The following is a 12,470-nucleotide window of genomic DNA, read 5'->3' as shown; positions in this document are numbered from 1 at the left end:
CTGCCTTTGTTCATTTTATTTACTTTTATGATTTTTTTCTCCCTGACGGCCTTCCTTGACTAACAATTATATACAAGAATACTTAAAATTCTCAGTAGTAATGAATGTTCCTTTTTGTTGGTCTGGCAAGTGCTATAAATATTCTAATTTAAACCTAGCTTACTTTGGATTCATTAAATCCCCAAATCAATAGGTTTATTAGGAGCAGAGAATGGAGACACTGTCCTTGAAGTGAACATGCTGTATTTTCCCCAAAGAGATGAAGAGTTTATCAAGGGGCCACAGTCAAATTGTAATAAAAAATTATAAGCATTCCTTCATTAACTGAGTTTCTTGATTTCCTTCCACATAGTTCAATCCTACCCCATTCACCATGAATTTGTTCAGTCAGAGATGGAATTTTCAACATCTGATTTATAATAATTCATGCTTTTACTAATTTTGAATGCTAAAAGAAAAAAAAACAAAACAGGGTATAAAACAATTGGGCCTTCCTTCCACCTTCCCTCTTCCTGACTTTCTCATAAATTGGTCATTACAACATTCTGTGAAACACCCATTTCTCAAGAGCTGCAATGATTTTAGCCTTGAGAAAGCTACAAAATGAAGCATTTTGATAAGTAACCTCAGTGCTTACAGAAGAATAGAATTCTTTTTAGCATAGATTCAAGGAAGATTACCAAGGGTAGAAAAACACGATCATGCTGACACAGCAAATTGACAAAGTAAAAACTGAGCTGAACAATAGTAGAGATGAAGGAATTCTGCCTTTGTGAAGAGTTCAAAGATGATTAAAATATGGACATTGAAAAGAGGCATATTTTCCTTACATTAATGATTCTATCATTTGCTGAATAAAAAATAAAGTCCTAAACAGTTATTTTAAACGAATAAGGGGTTTCCCCCCCTCTACAAACAATGCCTTAAGCCCTTCTTTACAGAAAACTTCATAATTTGTATGCAAATACCTTACTTTTAAAAAGGAAGACATTAAATAATCAATGACATGGCTGGGAACTTGCACATAATAATAACTCAAACTGAACTGAAAAATTATTATAAAGTAATAAATGGCAAGCTTTTATAAGACTAATAATAGAGTAGTTCTGATAATTCATTCTTATTGGTGAAGCAAAGCAAATAAACAGATTCAGACCCTTGTTGATGGGACAGTCAAACCAGACAACATATTTAATAGATCAAGTGTCAAAATATATGAATTGGGCAGAAAACCAAACGGCAGAAGGTCATGGAAATGACAGAGGTTAATACTGTAAAATGTTATTCATTCCAGCGCTGAGAACTCTGCTTGATTCTTTGATAGCTGTGCCAGCTTCACCCACTTTGCTGGCTTGATCAATTACAGCTTTAGAGAATGCTGTGCCTGAGGAAAGAGGTCTCTTCTATGCAACACTAGCTATGCTACGTGCTAAGGAAGGCATTCAGGGTGGGTCTTCAGGGTTACAGAGTCGGACACGACTGAAGCAACTTAGCAGCAGCAGCAGCAAGCTACAGGTTTGTCTGGTGGCTCAGCAGTAAAGAATCTGCTGGCAGTGCAGGAGACACAGGTGATGCCAGTTTGATCTCTGGATTGGGAAGATCTTCTGGAGGAGGAAATGGCTACCCACTCCAGTATTCTTGCGGGAAAATCCCATGGACAGAGGAGCCTGGTGGGCTACAGTCCATGGGTTCACAAAGGGTTGGACACGACTGAGAGACTGAGCACCCGTGCACAAGCTATGAAGACTGATGCCCACAGAGTACCAGGTCCTATGCTGGACCCCAAGGATACGAGCATGCCCAAGACATGTCCAGAAAGAGCTCACAGGATGAGGGGGGCTGGTGAACATGTCCGCAATTAAACACAAAACAGAGTATGGTACTCAAGGTGGGTATCTGGTGCTCTAGACACTGAGGATCTAGAAGAGAATTCTAGAAGAGACACTGAGGATCTAGAAGAGAATTCTACTGAATTGAGAGTAGAAAAGTGGGTAGCAGAGACAGAATAAATCTCAGACTCATGCAGACCTTGGCTCCAATGCCACTTTCCTCACTTTAACCATCAGTCAGTCAGTCAGTTCACTCGCTCAGTCGTGTCCGACTCTTTGCGACCCAATGAATCGCAGCATGCCAGGCCTCCCTGTCCATCACCAACTCCCGGAGTTCACTCAGACTCACATCCATCAAGTCAGTGATGCCATCCAGCCATCTCATCCTCTGTTGTCCCCTTCTCCTCCTGTCCCCAATCCCTCCCAGTATCAGACTCTTTTCCAGTGAGTCAACTCTTCGCATGAGGTGGCCAAAGTACTGGAGTTTCAGCTTTAGCATCAGTCCTTCCAAAGAAATCCCAGGGCTGATCTCCTTCAGAATGGACTGGCTGGATCTCCTTGCAGTCCAAGGGACTCTCAAGAGTCTTCTCTGACACCACAGTTCAAAAGCATCAATTCTTCGGCGCTCAGCTTTCTTCACAGTCCAACTCTCACATTCATACATGACCAATGGAAAAACCACAGCCTTGACTAGATGGACCTTTGTTGGCAAAGTAATGTCTCTGCTTTTCAATATGCTATCTAGGTTGGTCATAACTTTTCTTCCAAGGAGTAAGCGTCTTTTAATTTCATGGCTGCAGTCACCATCTGCAGTGATTTTGGAGCCCCCAAAAAACAAAGTCTGACACTGTTTCCATTGTTTCCCCATCTATTTGCCATGCAGTGATGGGACCAGATGTCATGATCTTCGTTTTCTTTTTTTTTTTTTTATGACATTTCACATGTTTCAATGCCATTCTCCCAACTAAAAGTCTCTTGATGAAAGTGAAAGAGGAGAGTGAAAAAGTTGGCTTAAAACTCAACATTCAGATCTTCGTTTTCTGAATGTTGAGTTTTAAGCCAACTTTTTCACTCTCCTCTTTCACTTTCATCAAGAGACTTTTTAGTTTCTCTTCACTTTCTGCCATAAGGGTGGTGTCATCTGCATATCTGAGGTTATTGATATTTCTCCCGGCAATCTTGATTTCAGCTTGTGCTTCTTCCAGTCCAGCGTTTCTCATGATGTAATCTGCATAGAAGTTAAATAAGCAGGGTGACAATATACAGTCTTGACGTACTCCTTTCCTATGTGGAACCAGTCTGTTGTTCCATGTCCAGTTCTAACTGTTGCTTCCTGACCTGCATATAGGTTTCTCAAGAGGCAGGTCAGGTGGTCTGGTATCCCCATCTCTTTCAGAATTTTCCAGTTTCTTGTGATCCACACAGTCAAAGGCTTTGGCATAGTCAATAAAGCAGAAACAGATGTTTTTCTGGAACTTTCTTGCTTTTTCCATGATCCAGTGGATGTTGGCAATTTGATCTCTGGTTACTCTGCCTTTTCTAAAACCAGCTTGAACATCTGGAAGTTCACAGTTCACATATTGCTAAAGCCTGGCTTGGAGAATTTTGAGCATTACTTTACTAGCGTGTGAGATGAGTACAACTGTGTGGTAGTTTGAGCATTCTTTGGCATTGCCTTTCTTTAGGATAGGAATGAAAACTGACCTTTTCCAGTCCTGTGGCCACTGCTGAGTTTTCCAAATTTGCTGGCATACTGAGTGCAGCACTTTCACAGCATCATCTTTCAGGATTTGAAAGAGCTCCACTGGAATTCCATCACCTCCACTAGCTTTGTTCGTAGTGATGCTTTCTAAGGCCCACTTGACTTCACATTCCAGGATGTGTGGGTCTAGGTGAGTGATCACACCATCATGATTATCTTGGTCGTGAAGATCTTTTTTGTACAGTTCTTCTGTGTATTCTTGCACTTTTTCTTAATATCTACTGCTTCTGTTAGGTTCATACCATTTCTGTCCTTTATCGAGCCCATCTTTGCGTGAAATTGGTTAAGGCCAAGTCAGTGACCTCTCTCTTGAGGTTCAGTTTCTTCAATCGTAAGTTGGGGGTGCAGACACTGAATTCACCAGCGCCATCACTGGCACATGTGGTACTTCTGTGTGAATTACAAGAAAGCTCCGCTTCATGTGGATAGTGAAAGTGTTAGTCACGTGACCTCTGGGACTATAGCCCTCCAGACTCCTCTGTCCACGGAATTCTCCAGGCAAGAACACTGGAGTGGGTTGCCATCCCCTCCTCCTCCAGGGATCTTCCTGATTCAGGGATGGAACCTGGGTCTCCTGCATTGCAGGCAGATTCTTTACCATCTGACACAGCAGTACTAATGAATATTGGTCGGTCACACTCTATCCCTAAACCACCTGCCACATCTACATGTGATGACCCTGAACCTCAGCAAGGGTGGACTTTCATAAAGAACTCAGGCCAGCAACATCATAGGTAAGACATAGTCATCAGTTTGCCATACAGCTGTCACTCAAACACCAGCTCTTCCACCTGGCTTCCTATGCAAATTAGTCAAGGGTTTATGGGAGTGTGGGCATTTCAGCTGAGCACCGAAGGATGCTGCTTTTCAAGCAAGGAAGAACCATGTGTGGGCTGTCTTTTCATTTTAGCAGGAAGTCAGCTCTGAAGAGGAAGAGTCTGGGTAGAAGGGAGCCATGGAAAGATAAGAGGCAGGATGACCCATTGAGAGTCCAGTGAAACTCATGTGAGGATGAGGATCTGAGCTAACAACATGGGTTTACAGAGAAGGCAGTCCTCATGAATACAGGAGGTAGAATACATAGATTTCAGATTGATGAGCAATCATGGGTGGAGGAAAGGAACGCACCATGGATATGGTTTAGGACAACTGGGAGAACCCATAACAGAGACTGTAAAATGAGTGAATTTCAAGAGGGACCCAATGCTTTCTTTAAACACATAGTTTGGAGTTTGAGAAATGGGTGAAATATAGGCACACCTCAGAGATATTGCAGGCTTGTTCCAGAAAACTGCAGTAAAGCAATTAGCATGAATTTTTTGGTTTTCCAGTACAAATAAAAGTTATGATTGCACTACCCTGTAGTCTATTAAGTGCAAATAGCATTATATCAAAGAAACAATGAACACACCTTAATTGAAAAATACTTTATTGCTACAGAATGCTAATTGTCATCTGAGCCTTTAGCAAGTCACAATCTTTTTGCAATAGTAACATCAAAGATCACTGATCATAGGTCACCATCACAGATATAATAACAATATCTGAAATATGATTTCATAGAGTAAATCAACCCTAAAAATTCAATGGAGGCACTGATGCTGAAAACCAAACTCCAATACTTTGGCCACCTGATGCAAAGAGCTGACTCACTGGAAAAAAACTGTGATGCTGGGAAAGATTGAAGGCAAAGGGAGGAGAGGGCGGCTTAGGATGAGATGGTTGGATAGTATCACTGACTCAACGGACATGTTCTGAGCAAACTCCAAGTGGTAATGAATCTGCCTGCCATTGTTGGAGACATGGGTTTGATCCCTGGGTCAGAAAGATCCCCTGGAGGAGGAAATGGCAGCTCACTCCAGTATTCTTGCCTTGGAGAATGCCATGGACAGAGTATTCTGGCTGGCTACAGTCCACAAGAATGCAAAGAGTTGGACACGACCTAGCGACTGAACAACATCAAAGATCACTGATCATAGATCACCATCACAAGTATAATAATAATGAGAAAGAATGAAATATCACAATAATGACCAATATGTGACACAGAGACATGGAGTGAGAAAATGCAGTTGGAAAATGGTGTTGATAGATTCACTTGAGACAAGGTTGCCACCAACCTTCAAACTGTAAAGAACGCAGTATCTGCAAAGCACAATAAAACAAGTTCTGCCTGTACTGAGTCTGGAATATGTTGCTGAGAATCAGCAGACAGGCTGCTGTTAGGTTTATGAATATAGGATTTACAGGAGTTAACAGCAGAATAGCATAAACAAATGTGGTTCTCAGGAAAGTGCAGTGGCTGAAAATGAGCAGAGCTGGATCTTAGTGGCATGGTGAATTCTAGACTCTAGTCAGTCTTACTTTACTGACTTTTTGATGCCACAAATTTGATGTCAGTTCTCACTTTTGCCCTTTTCTCTTTGCCATGGCCAGCTTCTTCCTCAATTTCCTCCATGCTAGAGAATTCTACCCTCATGGGAACATAAATTACCCAGAGTAGGTAAACCTACATCACCAAAGATACTGGCAGTTTCTCAGGGCTGTTGAAAACCCTTCATCTCCAGAGCAACTATTAACCCTCATGTGACAAAACTACTGTATTTCTCTCCCGATGTTTTACAGTATTAAATATATCCTAACTGCCTGTGTTTATAAGCACAAACTTTTATACAAAAAGCATGCATTTGTAGGCTCTTTTGGATCCTCTCCTTGGATCAGTGGCTCGGAATTTTAGTATCCTTATTTACACTGAACTGACTCCAAATCTAAAATTTGATTATAGAGAAAACACAGATGCATGTACATCAGACTAAATGACGAAGCTTTTATGCAGAAACAATTAAATGTACAAGACATAAACTGGAAGAAAATTGTGAAGATTCTATTTAGAAAGTAAGCGATAAATCAACAACTTCTATTGTGGAAAATTTCAAGCATATACAAAAGTAAAGAGACTACTACAAAGAACTCCCACTCAGCTTAAACAATTAGCACCCATGGTCCGTCTTTTTCATCCATTTGTTGTTGCTGAGTTGCCAAGTCTGCCTCTTTGGGAACCCACAGACTGTAGCCCGCCTTGGTCCTCTGCCCATGGAATTTCCCAGGCAAGAATACTGGAGTGGGCTGCCATTTCGTCCTTCAGGGGATCCCCGACCCAGGGACTGAATCTGTGTCTCTTCAGTCTCCTACATTGGCAGAGGGGTTCTTTGCCCCTGTGCCACCTGGGAAGCCCTGTTTTATCCCCACTTTATCCTAAAGTGTTTTATCCACTTTAGGAGGAAGTTATTTCAAAATATTCCTTCAAACGAAGAATGCTTCTATGAGACAGCTGAGCTCATAGACGAACTCTCTTCTTTGGCTTTGGTGCTAGAACCTCCAATGGTACACAGACCTATTTAATGGAGTTCATTAATGCAAGCTTCTGCTCCCATAGGAAACAGCCATTTAAAAATGGAGGCGAGAAAGATTTTGAAAATGATTATCTTTCAGGATTTGGTGTTCAGTGTACTTAGAATGACAAAACTTTTTTTGTGCTAAGTTAAGGGGTGACTTTATTTTTTATTAAGCAACAGCTTAATTGAGATATAATTCACATACCAAAAAAATTACTGTTTTAAATGTATAATATTTATGGGTATTAGTGTATTCACAGAGTTGTGCAGCCATTATTACTGTCTAATTTTAGAAAAATTTCATTATCTGACTCTTGAGAGTCCCTTGGACAGCAAGGAGATCAAACCAGTCAATCCTAAGGAAATCAACTCTGAATATTCATTGGAAGGACTGATGGTGAAGCTGAAGCTCCAATGCTGTGGCCACCTGATGCGAAGAGCTGACTCACTGGAGAAGAACCTGATGCTGGCAAAGACTGAGGGCAGGAGGAGAAGGGGACAACAGAGGATTAGACAGTTGGATGGCATCACTGCCTTGACGGACATGAGTTTGAGCAAACTCAGGGAGATAGTGAGTTTGGGAAGCTTGGCGTGCTGCAGTTCATAGGGTCAAAAAGAGTCATACACGACTTAGCATCTGAACAACAACATATTCATTAACTGTACTCTTACTACCCCCCTGGAGAAGGCAATGGCACCCCACTCCAGTGCCCTTGCCTGGAAAATTCCATGGATGGAGGAGCCTGGTAGGCTACAGTCCATGGGGTCGTGAAGAGTTGGACATGACTGAGTGACTTCCCTTTCATTTTTCACTTTCGTGCATTGGAGAAGGAAATGGCAACCCACTCCAGTGTTCTCGCCTGGAGAATCCCAGGGACGGGGGAGCCTGGTGGGCTGCCGTCTATGGGGTTGCACAGAGTCGGACATGACTGAAGCGACTTAGCAGCAGCAGCAGCAGCATTACCCCCACCTTCCAAGCCCTTGCCAGACACCAGTATGATTTCTGTCTATAAATTTCCCAATTCTGCATATTTTATATAAATGGAATTATACAATATGTGATCATTTGTGACTAGCTTCTTTCACTTGGTGTAACTACTTTTTAAATGATATGCTCTTAATCCAACTTAATAGCTTTTTTAGTTTTAAAGGAAAATAATTCCTTGATTCTAGCCCTCTGAATATTCTCCCTGTCACTGAGATGTGAAGTTTAGTGTGTGGCCCGATTCTTGGGCATTTTGCAACACTCAAGACAGCTGAATTGCCATCTGTTCTGGGGAACTGTGTCTCATTAGTGGTCACTGCTTTCAGAAGTTTGCTCAATAAAAACATCTGATAATTTAATTAGAAAGAGCCAACCAATTACTGGGTGAGAGTGAAATACTCTAGTCTTGTGCAATGGCTTATTCTTCCATAGCTGTATTACTGGCAACAGCTCCAAGTCCCTTATGAAAATAAGCTTGTTAAGACGGCTAGAAGGCAAAAATACATTCACCTAGAAGATAGGAGCTCCGATTCATTAAGAATGTGATGATTTCTTTGACTTTGTCCCGTCTACAACTTACTAGAGGACTTTCTTATAGTTATTTAATAAACAGTATTTTAGAGCTTCCTTACATGTCTACCTTACAAATGTATCTGACAAGAATATTCAGTTCTTAAAGAAACGATTCTGTATGTTAACACACAATACTGAACAGACCATTACCACTTGATGAAGTGCCAAATACCTGACCATAATACAAACTACACTTGCGAGGCATTGCCAAGTTAGAAAAAAAGAAGAGTGGAATAGCACTGGCATGAGATGGAAAAATCGAGCTGTGTTTCGGGCACTTCAAAGCAGGAATTCCTGCAACCTGTACACCATCTACAGCGTATCCTGGGTGGCCTGATTTCAGACAACCTGCATCCATTTCAAACCTAATTAAGCATCTATTTCCAACCCAATTAACAAAGGGCAGGACTCATTACGGAGAGAGAGACACCGCACACATATTGCTTATTTACAAACAGTTCATGCCCCAAGGCACCCAGATTCACACATCTGTTTTATGCTGAAACATGCACGGGGGCAAATGCATCTAAGTACTTTTGTGAGATAAAGTTAAATACAGGCATTTTGGGGGTTTGTGGAGAATTACATTATGTGATACATTACTCCCTTTCCAAGAAAAATAGAAATGGGAAAACTTACTCATACAAAATATTAAAGATATCATTAGGGTCACAGGAGACAGTGGGCACACAAGATCTGTTTCCTGGTTTTGCAAATATATGGCATTATATAAGATGTTACTATGAGGAAGTCGACCCCGGACTTCTCTGTATTACTTTCCTAACTTCTTATGAGTGTGTGATTATTTAAATAAAAGTTTAATGAAAGACAGTGGGCACACAGTTAATTAAGTTTAAACAACAATCTGATTCAGAGAACACTCATGACTCTGTGGTGGGGTGGGGTGGGGCAGACAACAAAGAAAGATGTATTACTGAAGACAACAATCATCTCAAAGTCAGAAGTCACAGTTTTATGGTTTTTCTGGGTTCCCTAGAGTATGCGTGGCATAGGCAAGTTCCTAAAACTGTAGATTTGAGTCCCTTCATCTGAAAAACTGGTCTATCATGCCACTCAAAAAGTATGATAATTAAGAATTAAGAGATGACGAAATGGTTGTTTCTATTAAATTGTAAAGTACCAAAGCAACATAAGGTGAAACTTACAAGACTAAGTCAGACAACTGTTGACAAGTACAATCCAGTAACAAGTGGCTCATTATCACACAAATAGACCAAAAGGCAAGTCACATTTCCCCACTTTTGTAAGCATGAAGTTAAGATCTGATGCAATTGCTGAAATGAGAGCTATTTATATTCCCCAAGGGTTTCATCATCAAAGGGAATCTGCTCTTTTTCCTTCCACCTGTTAAAACACTGGTGATTTCCGAGGCAGACTAACTCAGTTCCCTGATTTTCTCCTGCACGAGGAAAATATGTTTATATGTGCAGCATCAAAAGAACAGCTCACTCACCAACTTCATCCTGAATTTCCTCGGCCACGGCAGGAACATTGTAGAGCAGGGAGAGAGACTGGTTCATGCGTTCATAAATGACGCGGAGGTGTGTCATAACCTGTAGCAAAGGAGGTAGACAGTGCCAGGTGAACCGTCTCTGGAGTAAGGAACAGTTATTTTCCTTACCAGGCACCACAGACAGATACAAACTTCCCAAATAAAACTGACAAAATGCTGCTGGAACTTTGAACTTGAAAGGGCACCTTTATTTTTCTTGTTCTCTTATTTTTAGTTCTCCATCTTTGGAGTGTTTTAAACTTCCCATTATATTAAATGTTTATAACCATAAAATATAAAGCCAGTTGAAAAGACCATTTCTGCCCAATTATGATTGAGATTCCTAAATAACCTCTGATGTCCTAAATATATGTTTTTCAAATTTTCCAACAGATGGGATCACATGGATATTTCATGATAGATACTTGAAAAACTCTTCTGTTTACAGAAATTTAAAAATTTAAATTTCTGCAGGTAGATTCCAGTTGTAAAGCTTTGCAAATGACAGAGTATGAAACTTATCACTACCAAGCTACATTTAGTCTCATATTATTTCCAAGCTCCATTACAGAAACGGAGCTTGTGATTGTCTTCTCTAATTAGCTGGACCATATGTTAGCAGTTTTGGTGTATACAATTTATGTTTTTGTTGTTTTAGTCATCAGAGTTTGAAATGGTTCTTTAAGAATCAGTAGCAATAGACACTCAAGATTTTTATACTCTTTGTTATTTTTATAACTCAGTACAGTTCAGTTGCTCAGTCGTGTCCGACTCTTTGCGACCCCATGAATTGTAGCACACCAGGCCTCCCTGTCCATCACCAACTACCAGAGTTCACCCAAACTCATGTCCATCGGGTCGGTGATGCCATCCAGCCATCCCATCCTCTGTTGTCCCCTTTTCTTCCTGCCCCCAATCCCTCCCAGCATCAGAGTCTTTTCCAATGAGTCAACTCTTCGCACCAGGTGGCCAAAATATTGCAGTTTCAGCTTTAGCATCAGTCCTTCCAAAGAATCCCCAGGACTGATCTCCTTCAGAATGGACTAGTTGGATCTCCTTGCAGTCCAAGGGATTCTCAAGAGTCTTCTCCAATACCACAGTTCAAAAGCATCAATTCTTCAGCACTCAGCTTTCTTCACAGTCCAACTCTCGCATCCATACATGACTACTGGAAAAACCATAGCCTTGACTAGACGGACCTTTGTTGGCAAAGTAATGTCTCTGCTTTTGAATATGCTATCTAGGTTGGTCGTGACTTTCCTTCCAAGGAGTAAGTGTCTTTTAATTTCATGGCTGCAATCACCATCTACAGTGATTTTGGAGCCCCCCCAAATGAAGTCTGATACTGTTTCCACTGTTTCCCCATCTATTTCCCATGAAGTGATGGGACCGGATGCCATGATCTTCATTTTCTGAATATTGAGCTTTAAGCCAACTTTTTCACTCTCCTCTTTCACTTTCATCAAGAGGCTTTTGAGTTCCTCTTCACTTTCTGCCGTAAGGGTGGTGTCATCTGCATATCTGAGGTTATTGATATTTCTCCCGGCAATCTTGATTTCAGCTTGTGCTTCTTCCAGTCCAGCGTTTCTCATGATGTACTCTGCATAGAAGTTAAATAAGCAGGGTGACAATATACAGCCTTGACGTACTCCTTTTCCTCTTTGGAACCAGTCTGTTGTTCCATGTCCAGTTCTAACTGTTGCTTCCTGACCTGCATATAGGTTTCTCAAGAGGCAGGTCAGGTGGTCTGGTATTCCCATCTCTTTCAGAATTTCCCACAGTTTATTGTGATCCAAACAGTCAAAGGCTTTGGCATAGTCAATAAAGCAGAAATAGATGTTTTTGTGGAACTCTCTTGCTTTTTCAATGATCCAGCGAATGTTGGCAATTTGATCTCTGGTTCCTCTAACTTTTCTAAAACCAGCTTGAACATCTGGAAGTTTATGGTTCACGTATCGCTGAAGCCTGGCTTGGAGAATTTTCAGCATTACTTTACTAGCGTGTGAGATGAGGGCAATTGTGTGGTAGTTTGAGCATTCTTTAGCATTGCCTTTCTTTGGGATTGGAATGAAAACTAAACTTTTCCAGTCCTGTGGGCACTGCTGAGTTTGCCAAATTTGCTGGCATACTGAATGCAGCACTTTCACAGCATCATCTTTCAGGATTTGAAATAGCTCCACTGGAATTCCATCACCTCCACTAGCTTTGTTCATAGTGATGCTTTCTAAGGCCCACTTGACTTCACATTCCAGGATGTCTGGCTCTAGGTGAGTGATCACACCATCGTGATTATATGGGTCATGAAGATCTTTTTTGTACAGTTCTTCTGTGTATTCTTGCCATCTCTTCTTAATATCTTCTGCTTATGTTAGGTCCATACCATTTCTGTCATTTATCGAGCCCATCTTTGCAT

The 12,470-nt window shown here is 41.1% G+C and overlaps 1 protein-coding gene across 1 annotated transcript in view; it reads right to left on the bottom strand.

Annotated features, from left to right (window-relative positions):
* APP (amyloid beta precursor protein) overlaps positions 1–12,470 on the bottom strand; it is a 312,665-nt gene that overhangs the window by 60,568 nt on the left and 239,627 nt on the right. The window contains 1 exon segment of the mRNA XM_070367423.1: positions 10,019–10,118. Within this exon segment, the coding sequence (XP_070223524.1) occupies positions 10,019–10,118 (100 nt within the window).

Source organism: Bos mutus, chromosome 1 (genome assembly GCF_027580195.1).
Source record: "Bos mutus isolate GX-2022 chromosome 1, NWIPB_WYAK_1.1, whole genome shotgun sequence".
Classification (NCBI taxonomy): Eukaryota; Metazoa; Chordata; class Mammalia; order Artiodactyla; family Bovidae; genus Bos; species Bos mutus.
The sequence above is the reverse complement of the archived record's forward strand: the minus strand, read 5'-3'. Positions and strand labels throughout refer to the sequence as shown.